Genomic DNA, 16642 nt, shown 5'->3' on the forward strand with positions numbered 1-16642 from the left:
AAGGTGCAGTTACCGGGGTACAGAAGGAATGAAGGCTGAACTAGGAACATGGAACATGGGTAGCTTGAGCCTGGATGCTGCCTCAAGCCTATAATAAAAATCAGTGCAGATATCCACATTCTCTACTGCTGCTTTTTCTAAGCTAAGAAGTTGATTACCCAAGGGCTTCCAAATTGGGTGGCTGGAACAGAGGTGAGGGACTCAGCAAAGGTCAAGGCCCTACTACCCCAGTTTACCCCAGAACCAGGGAAATCTAAGGCATCGGTCTGTGACATTTGCATGACTCTAGAGGACTCCTCGTGAGACTGGAATTCCCTACCAGCACCTTTCAGTCAACATGTCCTCCTCCTTTTTGTGCAGATGGGGAAAACCAACACGCAGGACAGCAAACCTCCTGGGACTTCAAGCTATGAAATTGTAATCTAGGCTCCCAGATGGAATTCTCCCCATGGAAACTGAGCTACAACCATACCTACTGGCAGATGCTCCAGACCTAGACTTGCTCTGCCCAGAACTTACCTGGAGATTGCAAATCACCAGATCCCAACACGTAAGCAAAGAAGCAAACACTTTGTTGCTGGGCATAGCTCATGCCTAGATAAGCAAATGGATACATGCTCTTTCTGAAATTGCTCCCTTCCTGATGAATGACAAGGAATGTCCTTTGGCACAGTGCTTCCCACCCTTCTTCACATCGCAGCACATGGAGAAAATATTTTTGTGGCCCAATGGGGTAAACAGTCAAGATTGCTCATGGCTGGAGGCTGTGTATGACCGGAGGTGATGACTCTTCCCAGCAACCCCATATGTGAAGGATTCACATTTTGCACACCTGTAATCTGCCATGACACACCACTTAGGAGCCTCTTCTCACACTCAATATATGGGAGGAGCCCTGGTCCATGGCTTCCCCAATTCCACACAGCACCTTGGGCAGATGAGCCCCTCACTTGAGTACATGGCTTGGCGTGTACTGCATTTCAGTCTCTGTTTGTCCCTTTGCCTGGGAAACTTTGTTCAGGGTACACCTGGCTGGACCAGCCCAACCCTATATAACTGTGTGGCATGGGAAGCCATCAGAGTTGTAGCTCTCAGCTGTGCAGACACAGTCTCCCAATAGAGTGTTGGAAAATGCTCTTTCTGTAGGAACTAGACTGCTAGGGCATTTTTCTTCAGGCTCCACTTCAGAAACCTCATAATATATTTTTTCTGGCCAAGTTTTCCTTCTATATCACTCTGTGATTGTTAATTTTATGTGTCAACTTGATTGGACCATGGGATGCCCAGATATCTGGTTAAACATTATTCAGGCTGTAAGTGTGAGGGAAGAGGTAAGCATTTGAATTGGTAGACTGAGTAAAGCAGATTAATATTCCCCTCCAGTGTAGGTGGGCATCACCAAATCCACTGAAAACCTGAATAGAACAAAAAGGCAGAGTAAGGGAAAATCCCTTCTCTCTCTCTGCCTGTCTGAAATGGGACATCAGTCTTCTCCTGCCTTAGGACTTGCACATGGACTGGAATGCCCACGATCAGCTCTCCTGGTTCTCAGGCCTTTGGACTCAGACAGGAACTACACCATCACCTCTCCAGCTTGCTGACTACAGATCTTGGAATTTTTCAATCTCCATAACCACATGAGTCAATTCCTTTATAGTTATTTCCTGTTAGATCTGTTTCTCTGCAGAACCAGGCTAATAGACACTCCAAACAGCCTCATCAAGAAGAAGAAGCCAGGGCTTCCTGGTGGCGCAGTGGTTGAGAGTCCACCTGCCGATGCAGAGGACACGGGTTCGTGCCCCAGTCCGGGAAGATCCCACATGCCGCGGAGCGGCTAGGCCCATGAGCCATGGCTGCTGAGCCTGCGCGTCTGCAGCCTGTGCTCTGCAACGGGAGAAGCCACAACAGTGAGAGGCCCGCGTACGGCAAAAAAAAAAAAAAGAAGTAGAAGCCATATCCAGTAACCTCATTCTCTAAAAGGAATTGCTAAGCTATATTTCTGGCACTTTAGGGGAACCCAACCATCAAAACAATAGCCCTTGAAGGAAGCAGTCATTCTCTAGAGGGAACTTCGTAGATGACAGTATAGATGATGAAATTGGATTCACCTCAGTTCCTAAGGCTCATCCCAGAAAGTCGTGGAGTTCAAGCTGATGTTAATGACCCTCCCTCTTTCCTTGACAACACTAAGGAGGAATCACCTATGGCTAAGCAGAACATTGAAGTAAGCATTTGAAAAATTGTTTCCCTTAAGTGTCAGCAAACATAACCAGCTAAATCCTAAAACCCCATGAAAAATCCCAGGCTGGATAGCAGAAATAAACTGCATTTAGGCAGAATGAAGTTGTTAGTCCCCATTAATGGGTCCATAGAACCACCTAGCCCTGACTCTCATTAGCACTGTGTTGGGGGTTGCAAGGCCTCCAAAGAGTAAGATGAGCATGATGTCTGCCCTGGTCTAACTACAGTACAAATACTACAGTTAAATTCTGAACTACATGCTACAGAGAGTGGCATGAGCTAGCACAGTCAGAAAAAATCTTATGGAGGAAGTGCTGCTGAAGCTGGACCTCAAAGGATGGATGGAATTTGGCAGAGAATGAAGAAGACAGAAGGCATCCAAGTGAGGAAGGCATGAAAGAAAGAAAAGGACTGGATCTGTGTCATGTATTTGGGATACCTCCCTGATATACCATGCATGTTCACAGTCTCTTGCCTGTGTGTGGCGCAGTGCTCAGCTGGAATGTATGCCCCCATCCCCTGTGCATTTACACATCCTTCAAGACCCAGCTCAAATGTCACCTCATCTATGAAGCTTTCCCGGGTATCACTAGTCAAATTAACTATGGTTCTTTTTGCACTCCTTCCCCCACCCCTTTGGTCTTTCTGTCATTAAAACTCATTTCATTCTACCTTACAGTATAGATTATTATTTGTTTCCCTCTATGTTGCCCATTACTTAAAGGCAAGGCCCGTGACTTCATGATCATGAAGAGGTAATAGCTTTATTCATCTCTGCATCTACCGCCAGCCAGCATGGTGTCCTGTACCTTGCTTGTGAGCTATAAATGCTGTTGAATAGAATTGAAAGTGACCAGCCAGCTTGCAAAGAAGATACATATTGGAAATACTGATGGATAGGAGCCAATAAGCACAGTGGAATCGAATCATGGCAAGCATTACATATCAAGAGGCAGACATCAGAGGCTATTCCTAGTATAAGGACACTTTGGAGGGAGAAGATTTTCAGAGTTAGACAGACCAGCTAAGACATCAAGTGATGCAATGAACCAGGTGTGAAGAGGTGAAAGGCAGTCACCCTAGGGAAGGGTATGAAGGAGGAAATAAAAAAATGTGGTCCTAAAGGATGAAGAAGTTCCAAAGTCACACTAACAGGCTGTTTTTTCTAAAATAAAAGTACTCTTTTATGTGAGTTGAGGGATTGCTCCTGAATATCTTCATTCTGTAACTGCTGTCCCTGCCTTTCTCTGGTGTGCTCACTCAGTCACATTCTTAGTATACTAACACCCCAGTGGAAAGGTGGGGTGGGAGAGAAAGGAAAGAAAGAAAGAAAGAAAGAAAGAAAGAAAGAAAGAAAGAAAGAAAGAAAGAAAGAAAGAAAGAAAAAGAAAGAAAGAAAGAAAGAAAAAAAAAGAAAGAAAGAAAGAAAGAAGAAAGAAAGAAAAGAAGGAAGGAAGGAAGAGAGAGAGAAAGGAAGGAAGGAGAAAGAAAGGGAGAGAGAGAAAGAAAGGGAAAGAAAGAAAGGAAGGAAGGAAGGAAGGAAGGAAGGAAGGAAGGAAGAGGGAGAAAGGAAAGAAGAAAGGAAAGAACCAGAGATAAGTGTTCCTTAGGTCTTCCAGGAGAACTAACCTGGGATGGAACCAGTGCACAGAAATTCTTCAAGTGGGCTTTGGGACTCAGGACCACCGTGTTTGATTCTTTCCTGTGAGTCTTCTGATTTATGAAGACGTAAGCTACTTACCCCATTCCCAAGGGCTCAGTTCTCAGATAATCCTTCTGTAAAATGACTGTGATCTTATTTTCCCCTTCACATATTTCCATACAACCTAAATTATGAACAACAGGTCTATAAAATCAAAGTATTCTTTCAATGGAGAGGATCTTGTATCAGACAAAGATGTGCTAGTTTAAAAATGTGCATTGAAATTGAAATCTCAGGGGCAGGGCCCTCTAGTGGAAAACAGAGGTAAGACAGGACACTCCCTCGCAAGTCAGCGTGGGCTTTACCAGGGAACTGAGTTAATGCCTCTCAGAAAAAGAAAGTGAAGCTGATTTAAAATGAGAGTTTTTTAAAGCTATAGAACATTATGAACTGCACAGCCCACAAGAGAAGAGCTGCACTGGGCCACCTGTGGAAAGTGGTGCATAGGAAGGAGCCTGGCTGGTCCAGGCTATGTAAACAGAGAGCACTTCTCATGGTTACTCCTGGAGAAAAGAAATGACCGGGCTATATTTTCTTCAAGATCCATTACTTTCCTTCTATTTGAATTTTCTCTGAATTTCACTTGATTTGTAAAATTTTCTCGCATGTAATTAGTGACAATACCTATTGGCTGTAAAATGAAGCTTAAGGACATAATAGGAAAAAGTGTAATGAGTGGTCACAAATGTGGGCTCTGATGCTAGAGTACCTGGGTCTGAATCCTGGTTTCTTAGATATGTGACCTTGGGCAAGTTATTTTAACCTCTCTGTGCCTCAGTTTGCCCGTTTGTAAAATAGGGATAATACTGGCTCCTACCTTGTAGGGTTGGTGTGGGGATTAAATGAGGTGTTCCGTGCCTGCACACAGTAAAACCCTGGATCATTATATTAGCTGTTCTTATAGGCCTGAAACCATCATAAGATGCTAAACCAAAATTATGAAATAAGGTTCTTGTAACACAAATGTATCTGATATTGTGCTAGATTAACATGGTATATCAAACTTTTAACTCTCAATCCTCAACTCAATACCTGCTCCTATTATTTCACTTATTACACTACATCTTAATTACCTGATAGCATACCTGTCTCCTCAACTAGTGAGAGCACAGGGGCTATGTCTGAATAGTAGTGATGGAAATAAAGAGCTATTTGAGGGCAGGGAGCCTGTATTAGTTAATTGAGGGCTTACTTTGTACACCAACTGCTACACTAGATGCTGTAAAATAGAAATTAACTCTTCTAGTTTACATTAAGGCTGAGGGAGTAAATACCTTAGCAAAGCCAGTAAGCTTAGGAAGACAGGATTTGAACTCAGGACTTCTTGTCATCAAGGGCTAAGTACTTGCAGTCTACCATGCTGCCTCCCTTTACCTGCTGTGGATTCCCAACACCTGGCACTTTGCTTCAAGTATAGCACACACCTGGCACCTTGCTTGACACATAATAGGTGGCCCACAAATATCTGTTGAATGAATATGTACATATAATAATATTTTAAAGACAATAACTGCAACTCCAAGTCAACATGTTCATATATTAATTCCATTGTTCTCTGGATAACCACCCAGCTTTCCTTTTGGAAACAGCCATTAAAGAAGCTTGGATAGAAGCCCTCTCTGCATTTTGGACAGCAAACAAGGAATCCAGGTCTTAAACATTTCTGATGAGTTGTTACAAAATGAGAAAAACACAGTGTAAATTTCCACTATTTACACCACAAGAAAAACAGGAACAGAAGAGGTAAGAACTGGGGAGTTGTGCTATACTAGTTTATGGTTGAGAAACAGCTACACACCTTGAGATTTTAATGATCCTCCATCCAAGTGTGAGGAGCCCATGATGGTTTTTCATATAAAAGTGTTAATACATTTTGACAAAGGCCCATTAGTAAAAGTCCGGAATTTCTGATTTGAGGAAGCAAAGTAATGACTAGTACATTCTTTAGAGGCTTGTAGACTTTGAGAAATTTATTTAGAGGATGCATAAGAGAACTATCCTCTCTTCGGATGATAATTATTATCATCACTCTTGCTGGCTGATTGCCCAGGCAGTTCTGAATAGCCCTACACAAGCCTCTGGGTTTAGCTGCATCAACTCTGGGACCTGAAAGTGGCCATATCTTTGCAAGTGGGAAATAGAGATTTTTTTCTTATGAGGTTTTATCATAGGCAGATAATTACATAAATTATCTGTCAGGGAATTTTTTAAAATACACATAATCTCAATCACTAATTTATAATCTATATTTCCAACTGTTTATGGGTCATTTCTGCATGGATGTCAGAAGTCATCTTAAATTCAGTGTGCCCAAAATTGAACTCACAAGTCTTTCCTTGACCTCCCCAACTTGCTTTCTGTCTGTTTCCACTGTGCTAGTTAATGGCCCACCAAATCATAATAGCTGACACTTACTGAGTGCTTACTATGTACAATTCCCATCCTGATGTTTTATATGTATTCACTCATTTAAAGCCCATAAGAAACATTAAAACTTATCTACCCCCAAAATAGTTGCAATCATCCTCCATTTTACAAGTTAAGAAGCTGAGTCACAGAAAGGCTAAGTAACTCAGACAAACAAATATTAAAACCAGGAATCAATTCCTAGTCTTCCAACTCCAGGGACTGTGTCCTGAACTGCTATTCTTCACTGCTTCACCAGTCAGCTGCCACCCAAAGCAAAAAAATCTTTTATCCTTGAGTCTTCTTTCTTTCTTCCCATCACCTCACCTCCCCACTACATCTAATCAGCTATTAGGTCCTGTCAATTCCAACTCCTCATCTGTCATACAGAGTGAAGTAAGTCAGAAGGAGAAAAACAAATACCATATGTTAACACATATATATGGAATCTAAGAAAAAAGAATGTCATGAAGAGCCTAGGGGTAGGATGGGAATAAAGACACAGACCTACTAGAGAATGGACTTGAGGACATGGGGAGGGGGAAGGGTAAGCTGTGACGAAGTGAGAGAGTGGCATGGACATATATACACTACCAAAGGTAAAATAGATAGCTAGTGGGAAGAAGCCGCATAGCACAGGGAGATCAGCTAGGTGGTTTGTGACCACCTAGACGGTGGGATAGGGAGGGTGGGAGGGAGGGAGACGCAAGAGGGAAGAGATATGGGAACATATGTATATGTATAACTGATTCACTTTGTTGTAAAGCAGAAACTAACACACCATTGTAAAGCAATTATACTCCAATAAAGATGTTAAATAAATAAATTAATTAATTAAAAAAAAATTCCAACTCCTCTATTTGGCCCCTCTCAACCATGTCTCCTCAATCTGTCTAATTCTCAAACACACCCTCCCTCTCTATCCCAGTCTCTCAGTTCATTCCTTTATCCTTTATAACCTGGGCTGCTATCACACAAAGAGCAATCTTTCTAAAACATGGAAGTTATCACTTCATTTTCCTGTGGGACCAGACTCCTTAGCAATCTAACCTATCAGATTTTCCAGGCCCCTCACCTGCCTATTCCCTAGGATCCAGCCACATAGAATATCGTGGGTCCATAAACTCACCAAATCCTTTCCCACTCCCATGCCTTTGCCCATGCTGCGTCCCCCACCTGAAATGCCTTTCTCTCCATTCCATCTCTGGCTCTTTCATATTTCAAGGATCAGACCAAGTATCCCCTCTTTGTGTAGCCTTCCAAAACCTCCCACTCAAAGCTAAATATATAGCTCCTTATTTACACTCCTGCAGCATTTAGTACATAAGTGCATAATAGTAGCATTTATCATATTCTTTTATAATTATATAGCTGTGGCATTTTTTTAACTGTCTCCCCAACTGGTCAATAAGTTGTTTTGGCTCAGAAGACTTTCTCCTCTTCTTTGTGTCCACAGTACCTAATAAACCTTGGATCCTCAAAAACTTGGATTAATTAATACAAGCATGAAGATTATGCTTACTAGTAGCAAATGCTGCTAAACCTATTTCAGAAGCCAGGTGCCATGTTTGTAACAGGGTATTTTATCCTTTCTACATGTTACCTTTTATTTCATGTATTTGTAAATTTCTATTAATAAAGTATTGTCTGCACCTTGTAAGTGCCTAAGAAATGAGACTACAAGCTCCATTTCAGCAAGTAAACACACGAATATTTGATGATACATCTATTCTGTTTGTGTCTTACTTGGCTTTTTCAGGAAAAGAAGAGATAAAATAAGTAGCTGAAACATCAAAAACTATCAACAATATGATAAAGGCTCTGTGCAGCTGAGAACTCAGACACTGAATAGACACAAAGTTACCATGGATTGAGGTAGTCAGACAGAGAATGGGGAAAAGGAAGTCTGCTGTGAGAGAGATGACCAGGATCCTGAGAGAAGGTGGAAAACCTAGAGATAAGGAGGACCAGGACCAGAAACAAGAAACCAGAGCACAGCAGATGCGTATGTCTAGAGGTAGAGCAGGGAGTTCTGCCTTGATCATCCTAGAAACAGAGAAACTGGGCACTTAAATCATATGTTTTGGGGTCCCTCTCCCTCTAGTATAAGAGTTTTGTCTTATTCACCTTTTCAGTAAGAGCGCTCATCACAGAAGCCAATGCCTTAGGAGAGCTTAATAAATATTTGCTGATTCACCTTGTTATAAAGCAGAAGCTAGCACACCATTGTAGAGCAATTATACTCCAATAAAGAATAAAGATGTTAATAAATAAATAAATAAATAATTTGTTGAACTGAACTCGGATTGGGACCCAGACATCAAGAGTAGAAAAGAAGTCCTGGAAACCACTTTGAGTCTGTTTCTAGGGAATTTGAGAGTAAGATTGTATAGGTCACCCACAGTGCCACTTGGAGAAAAGGGATAAAAGGACTAGGTTTTTCAATGACGAGACTAGGGTGCGGTTCCCTCAGAACTATGGGTGCAGGGCCTCAGGATGTTTTGTAAAACTTTGAAGAAATGACTTGCTAAGAGGTGGTATGTGAGACAGCAAACAGTATCTTCTAGATCTGAAACCACTTCCTTTACTCTCTACTTATCAAAGAAGCTTCAGATCCTCTGCTCTGAGCAACTCTTTGCAAACACGCTTGGGCTCCCAGCTCCCACAGTTACATCTCTTCATCCGTTTTTTGTTGGGCTGAAATGGAACCACTACCCAGAACAATTTCAGTGCCACCTGTGTAGCAACTTTATAAACAGATACAGATAATCTTGAGAAGATTTTTTTAAATTTTTGGTGGTGTTTTTCTAGTGCCCTCTGAGGTCCTGGCACATTTCATTTAATTTAATCTACACGTTAGCCTTAGGACTCTCCCTCTGTCTGAAATGCTTTACCACCCACTCCGTACCTTCACTACCTCTAATACACACTTCACTTAGTTAATCCCTCAGGGCTCAGCTCAAATGTCCCTTCCTGAGGGAAGTCTTCCTGTTCTTCAATCCATGTCTGATGCCCATTTTTACTCTCATTATACTAGATCTCTTTCCACCACAGCAGGTTTCTCCTTGTGATTATCTGATCAATGTCTCTGTTTCCCCACTAGACTGTGAGCTCCATCAGGGCATAGATCACACCTGATTTTGCTCATCATTTGTAACCACAATATCTGATCTTGTGCAAGTTACAGAGGAAGTCCTCAATGTATAATATTTTGATTAACTAGTGAAGATGCAAAAGTTTGTACAGCTTTTAACTGTCTTACCTTACCTGGAATGAGTAATTCTTTGGCACATGTCTGAATGACAAAGCTATTTATTCCAAAGTATATTCCCTTAATAAGTTTCCAACCTTCAGATGGAAATGCAATAGAAAAATACTGGCTTTACTTCCTGTGTATAAAACATAATTAGGAATTAGAAAACACAGAAAAGAGTTAACATTAACAATGTGGGCCTAAGACTGCTATCCTTTGAAAGGTGTGCTTACAAGGTTGGCCCTTGGCTGGTGTCTCGGAACTTGGATTTGGGGAGAGTTCTACCATTCCCTGATAAAAGGGAGTCACTGAACTGCTTATACAAACAATTTGCTTTGTGCTAAACATCTGCTTTCCTTCTGGGATTCTGAAATTTTATACATGCTAGGTAGATAGCGCCTGCATGACTACTGATAAAAACCCTGGAATCCTAGGCTCAGACAAACTTCTCTAGTAGAAAATATTTCACACATGTTGTCATCACATGTCACTAGAGGAATTAAGCATATCCTATGTGACTCCACTGGCAGAAGCCTCTTGGAAGCTTGTACCTTGGTTTCTCCTGGACACCACTCTATATACCATCTCTTTTTACTGATTTTGCTTTTTATCTATTCACTGTAATAACTCACAGCCATGCGTATAACTATATGCTGAATCCTATAAGTCCTCGTAGTGAACCATTGAACGTGGAAGTGGTCTTGAAAATCCCTGACATACCTCTTTGAATGTTTTTATAATCCATCCAACTTTTCTTCTTCCATCCAGCAGTAGCTACAGCAGTCAAGGCACTATCTTCTCTTACCTGGACAACAGCACTTTACCTCCTGAAGTCATACTTGCCGTGGTCCAGTTCATTCTCTACACCACAGCCAGAGTGATCTTTTCAAAACACAAACAATGCCATCTTGTGGCAGGAAGAACAAATGGATTGCTCTGGTATATAGCTTTACACTTATAATAGTTCATAAGTTGAAAGGTTATAACTGGAAGAACTTCTTTAACCAGAGATAAAATGGAAAATATACTCAGTTATCTAATTCCCCAAGAGGCACCAAGCCTAGATGGTCTTATGAGCTAACTCCACCACCTTCAATGAAAGGATAATTTCTATGTAATTTTAACTGTTCCAAAGTGTAAAAACTAGTGGAAATTTTCAAAATTCATTGAGCCCTATTAATATAGCACTGATTCCAAACTAGATGAGGACGATTCCCAAAAAAGAAAAATATAGACCAGGGATCAGCAAACTACTTCCTGTGGACAAATCCAGTCTGCCAAGTGTTTTTATATAGCTTGTGGGTTAAGAATAGTTTTTACAATTTTTAAAAGTTGGAAATACTCAAAAGAAGAATAATATTTGGTGACATGCAAAAATTATATGAAATTTAAATTTCAGTGTTAATAAATAAATTTTTTCTGGAACCCCCCCAATACTCATTCATTTACATATTGACTGGGGCTGCTTTCATGTTACAACAGCGAAGTTGAATAGTTGCAGTGGAGACTGTACAGCCCCCAAAGTCTAAAAGTATTCACTATCTTGGCCTTTATGGAAAAAATTTGTCAATTCCTGATATTGATCAGTCTCACTTATTAATATAATTGTTAAAAATGTTAATTCAAATTTTAGTAAATTGAACCAAGCAAGGAATGAAAAGGAAAAAAGTGCAATCAAGTAGGGGCTCTCTCCAGAATGCAGAAATTAGTTATCTTTAAGAAATCTTTAAAAAAAAATTTTTATTGAAGTATAGTGTATTTACAATGGTGTGCCAATCTCTGCTGTACAGCAAAGTGACTTAGTTATACTCATATAGACATTTTTTTATATTCTTTTCCATTATGGTTTATCATAAGATATTGAACATAGTTCCCTGTGCTATATATTAGAACCTTGTTGTTTATCCATCCTAAATGTAACGGTTTTCATCTACCAACCCCAAACTCCCAGTCCATCTCTCTCCCTCCCCACTCCCCCTTGGCAACCACAAGTCTGTTCTCTATGGCTATGAGTCTGTTTCTGTTTTGTAGATAGGTTCATTTGTGCCATATTTTAGATTCCACATATGAGTGATATCATATGGTGTTTGTCTTTCTCTTTCTGACTTACTTCACTTAGTATAATAAGCTCTAGATGCATCCATGTTCCTGTAAATGGCATTATTTTGTTCTTTTTTATGGCTGAGTAGTATTCCATTGTATATATGTACCACATCTTCTTTATCCATTCATCTGTCGATGGACATTTAGGTTGTCTCCATGTTTTGGTTATTGTGAATAGTGCTGCTATGAACATAGGGGTGCATGTGTCTTTTTGAATTATAGCTTTATCCAGGTATATGCCCAGGAATGGGATTGCTAGATCATATGATAATTCTATTTTTAGTTTTCTGAGGAACCTCCATAATGTTTTCCATAGTGGCTGTACCAACTTACATTCCCACCAACAGTGTAGGTGGGTTCCCTTTTCTCCACACTTTCTCTAGCATTTGTTATTTGTAGACTTTTTAATGATAGTCATTCTGACTGGTGTGAGGTGGTACCTCATTGTAGTTTTGATTTGCGTTTCTTTAATATTTAGTGATGTTGAGCATCTTTTCATGTGCCTACTGGCCATCTGCGTGTCTTCTTTGGAGAAATGTCTATTAAGGTCTTCTGTCCATTTTTTGATTGGACTGTTTGTTTTTTTGTTGTTGAGTTGTATGAGCTGTTTGTGTATTTTGGAGATTATGCCCTTGTCTATCGCATCATTTGCAAATATTTTCTCCCATCCATTCCGTAGGTTGTCTTTTGTTTTTTGTTTGGTTTTTTGTTTGTTTTTATGGTCTGCTGTGCAAAAGCTTGTAAGTTTGGTTAGGTCCCATTTGTTTATTTTTGCTTTTATTTCTATTGCCTTGGGAGACTGGCCTAAGAAAACATTGGTACAGTTTACATCAGAGAATGTTTTGTCTATGCTTTTTTCTAGGAGTTTTATGGTGTTATGTCTTATGTTTAAGTCTTTAAGCCATTTGAGTTTATTTTTGTGCATGGTGTGAGGGTGTGTTCTAACTTCATTGCTTTACATGAAACTGTCCAACTTTCCCAGCACCACTTGCTCAAGAGACTGTCTTTTCCCCATTTTATATTCTTGCCTCCTTTGTTGAAGATTAATTGACTGTAGGTGTGTGGGTTTATTTCTGGGCTCTCTGTTCTGTTCCATTGATCCATATGCCTGTTTTTGTACCAATACTACACTGTTTTGATTACTGTAGCTTTGCAGTATTGTCTGAAGTCTGGGAGAGTTATGCCTCTTGCTTTGTTTTTTTCCCCTCAGGATTGCTCTGGTAATTCTGGGTCTTTTATGGTTCCATATAAATTTTTGGATTATCTGTTCTAGTTCTGTGAAAAAATGTCATAGGTAATTTGATAGGAATCACGTTAAATCTGTAGATTGCTTTGGGTAGTATTGCCATTTTAACAATATTAATTCTTCCAATCCAAGAGCATGGGATATCTTTCCATTTCTTTGAATCCTATTTTACTTCCTTAATTAATGTTTTATAGTACTTAGCATATAAATATTTCATCTCCTTGGTCAGGTTTACTCCAGGTATTTTTCTTTCTTTGGTGCAATTTAAAAAAGTGTCTTTTTTTTGAATTCCCTTTTTAATATTTCATTGTTAGTGTAAAGGAATGCAACTGATTTCTGAATGTTAATCTTCTATCATCCTACTTTGCTGAATTCATTTATTAGATCTAGTAGTTTTTGCGTGGAATCCCTAGGTTTTCTATATATAGTATCATGTCATTTGCATACAGTGACAATTTTACCTCTTCCCTTCCAATTTGGATAACTTTTCTTTTTCTTGTCTGATTGCTGTGGCTGGGATTTCCAATACTATGTTGAATAGAAGTGGTGAGAGTGGGCATCCTTGTCTTGTTCCAGATTTTAGAGGAAGGCTTTCAACTTCTCACCATTGACTATTATATTGGCTGTGGGTTTGTCATAAATGACTTTTATTATCTTGAGATATGTTCCCTCTATTCTCACTTTGGTAAGAGTTTTTTTTTTTTTTTCATGAATTCATGTTGAATTTTGTCAAATGGTTTCTCTGCATCTATTGAGATGATCATGTGGTTTTTGACTTTTCTGACTTTTCTCTTGTTAATGTGGTGTATTACATTGATTGATTGATTTGCATATGTGAACCATCCTTGTGAACCTGGGATGAATCCCACTTGGTCGTGGTGTATGATGATTTTTATGTGTTGCTGGATTCTGTTTGCTAATATTTTGTTGAGAATTTTTGCATCTATATTCATCAAAGATATTGGCCTGTAATTTTCTTTTGTGGTGGTGTCTTTGTCTGGTTTTGGTATCAGGGTGATGGTGGCTTCATAGGATGTCTTTGGGAGTGTTCCCTCCTCTTCAATCTTTTGGAAGAATTTGAGAAGAATCAGTATAAGTTCTTCTTTGCATGTTTGGTAGAATTCACCTGTGAAGCCATCTGGTCCTGGACTTTTGTTTGTAGAAAGTTTTTTAATTACAAATTCTATTTCACTTCTAGTAGTAGGTCTGTTCAAATTATCTATTTCTGCTTGATTGAATTTTGCTGGGCTGTATGTTTCTAGGAAGCTGTCCATTTCTTCTAGGTTGTCAAATTTGTTGGCATATAATTGTTCATAGTATTCTCTTATTTTTTTTTTTAATTTCTGTGCTATCAGTTGAGATTTCTCCTTTTTCATTTCTTATTTTGTTTATTTGGGTTCTCTCTCTTTTCTTCTTTGTGAATCTGGCCAGTGATTTGTTAATTTTGTTTATGCTTTCAAAGAACAAGCTCTTGGTTTTGTTGCTTTTTTCTATTGTATTTTTAAAATCTCTATTTATTTATTTTCTCCCTGATCTTTATTATTTCCTTCCTTCTGCTAACTTTAGGTTTTGTTCTTCTTTTTCTAATTCTTTTAGGTGGTAGGTTAAGTTGTTTATTTGAGATTTTTCTTTCTTTGGATGAAAGTCTGTATGCTATGAACTTCCCTCTGAGAAATGTTTTTGCTGCATCCCATAGATTTTGTAAGTTGTGTTTTCATTGTCATTTGTCTCAAGGCATTTTTTAATTTCCTTTGTGACTTCTTCATTGACCCATTGGTTTTTTAGTGTCATGTTATTTAGTCTCCATATAATCTTTTTTTTTTCTCATTTCTTTTCCTGTGGTTGATTTCTAGTTTCATGCCATTGTGGTCAGAAAAGATGCTTGAAATAATTTCTATACTCTTAAATTTCTTGAAGTTAGTTTTGTGCCCTAGGATATGGTCAATTCTAGAGAATGTTCCATGTGCACTTGAAAAGAATGTATATTCTGTGGGTTTTTTTGATGTAGTGCCCTGAAAATATCAATTAAGTCTAACTGTTCTATTGTATCATTTAGGACCTCTGTTGCCTCATTGGTTCTCTGTCTGGAAGGTCTGTCCATTGATGTGAGTGGGATGTTAACCTCTCCTAGTATTATTGTATTCATATCAATTTCTCCGTTTATGTCTGTTAGTATTTGTTTTATGTATTTGGGTCTTCCTATATTAGGTGCATATATGTTGATGAGTGTAAAAGTCTCATCTTGTATTGATTCTTTTATCATTATATACTGTACTTCTTTATCTTTCTTTATAGCCTTTGCTTTAAAGACTATTTGGTCTGATATGAGTATTGCAACTCCCACTTCCTTGTCATGTCCATTTGCATGAAATAACTTTTTTTTTTTTTTTGGCTGCATTAGGTCTTCATTGCTGCATGTGGGCTTTCTCTAGTTGTAGCAAACGGGGGCTACTCTTTGTTGTGGTGTGCAGGCTTCTCATTGTGGTGGCTTCTCTTGTTGTGGAGCACAGGGTCTAGGAAAGTGGGCTTCATTAGTTGCAGCATGTGAGCTCAGTAGTTGTGGCACATGGGCCCTAGAGCACAGGATCAGTAGTTGTGGTGCACAGGCTTAGTTAATCCGTGGCATGTGGGATCTTCCCAGAGCAGGGATCAAACCCATGTCCCCTTCATTGGTAAGCAGATTCTTAACTACTGCACCACCAGGGAAGTCCCTGAATGAAATCTTTTTCCATCCCCTCACTTTCAATCTATGTGTGCCTTTTTCCCTAAAATGGGTCTCTTGTAGGCAGCATATTGTAAGCTCTTGTCTTTCAAATCCAATCTGCAACTCTATGTCTTTTGATTGGAACATTCTGTCCATCAACATTTAAGGTAATTATTGATATATGTGTATTAATTGCCATTTCAAACCTTGCTTTCCAGTTGATTCTTTATTTCTTCTGTGTTCCTTTCTTTTTTCTTTTTGTGGTTTGATTATTTCTTTTTATTTTATACTTGTGTTCTCTTCTGTTAGGTTTTTGTGACTCTATTGTAAGTTTTTAATTTGTGGTTGCCCTGTTTTTCCAATATGTTAACCCATTCCTATATCTGCTTGCTTTGGACTGATAGTGATATAGACTCAAACACGTTCTAAAAAAAGGAAAAAGAAGGCTTCCCTGGTGGCACAGTGGTTAAGAATCTGCCTGCCAATGCAAGGAACATGGGTTCGAGCCCTGGTCTGGGAAGATCCCACATGTCACAGAACAACTAAGCCTGTGTGCCACAACTACTGAACCTGTGCTCTAGAGCCCACAAGCCACAACTACTGAGCCTGCATGCCTAAAGCCCATGCTCCGCAACAAGAGAAGCCACCACAATGAGAAGCTCATGCACTGCCGTGAAGAGTAGCCCCTGCTCGCTGCAACTAGAGAAAGCCTCTGTGCAGCAACGAAGACCCAACACAACCAAAAAAAGTAAAAACACATAAAATAAATAAATTTTAAAAAATAAAGAAAAAGAATATGGATTTTCTTACTCTCCTTCCCCACACTTTATGATTTTGATGTCCCTTTTTACATCTTCATGTTTATCCTTTTGCTGTTCCTTGTGTTTATCATTGCTTTCACAAACAGTTTTTTTTTTCTTTTTGATCTGTATACTGGGTAATTTAAGTGATTTACTTTCCAGCTGGATTTACTCCTTCCTATTTCTT

The 16642-nt window shown here is 39.3% G+C and overlaps 1 protein-coding gene across 8 annotated transcripts in view; it reads left to right on the plus strand.

Annotated features, from left to right (window-relative positions):
- Nucleotides 1–16431, plus strand: part of CD84 (CD84 molecule) — a 49970-nt gene extending 33539 nt beyond the window's left edge. For 3 of the 8 annotated variants that reach the window (XM_019932658.3, XM_019932638.3, XM_019932648.3), the window contains one exon: nucleotides 361–3433. In XM_019932658.3, coding sequence (XP_019788217.1) covers nucleotides 361–426 — 66 coding nt within the window. In that variant the 3' untranslated portion in view covers nucleotides 427–3433. Of the gene's footprint in view, nucleotides 1–360; nucleotides 3434–5514; nucleotides 5687–7805; nucleotides 8061–16059 lie in introns of those variants that run through there. The other 5 variants (XR_004526537.2, XR_004526528.2, XR_004526534.2 and 2 more) reach the window with 5 other exon arrangements.
- The last annotated feature ends 211 nt before the right edge of the window (nucleotides 16432–16642 follow it).

Source organism: Tursiops truncatus, chromosome 1 (assembly GCF_011762595.2).
Source record: "Tursiops truncatus isolate mTurTru1 chromosome 1, mTurTru1.mat.Y, whole genome shotgun sequence".
Classification (NCBI taxonomy): domain Eukaryota; kingdom Metazoa; phylum Chordata; class Mammalia; order Artiodactyla; family Delphinidae; genus Tursiops; species Tursiops truncatus.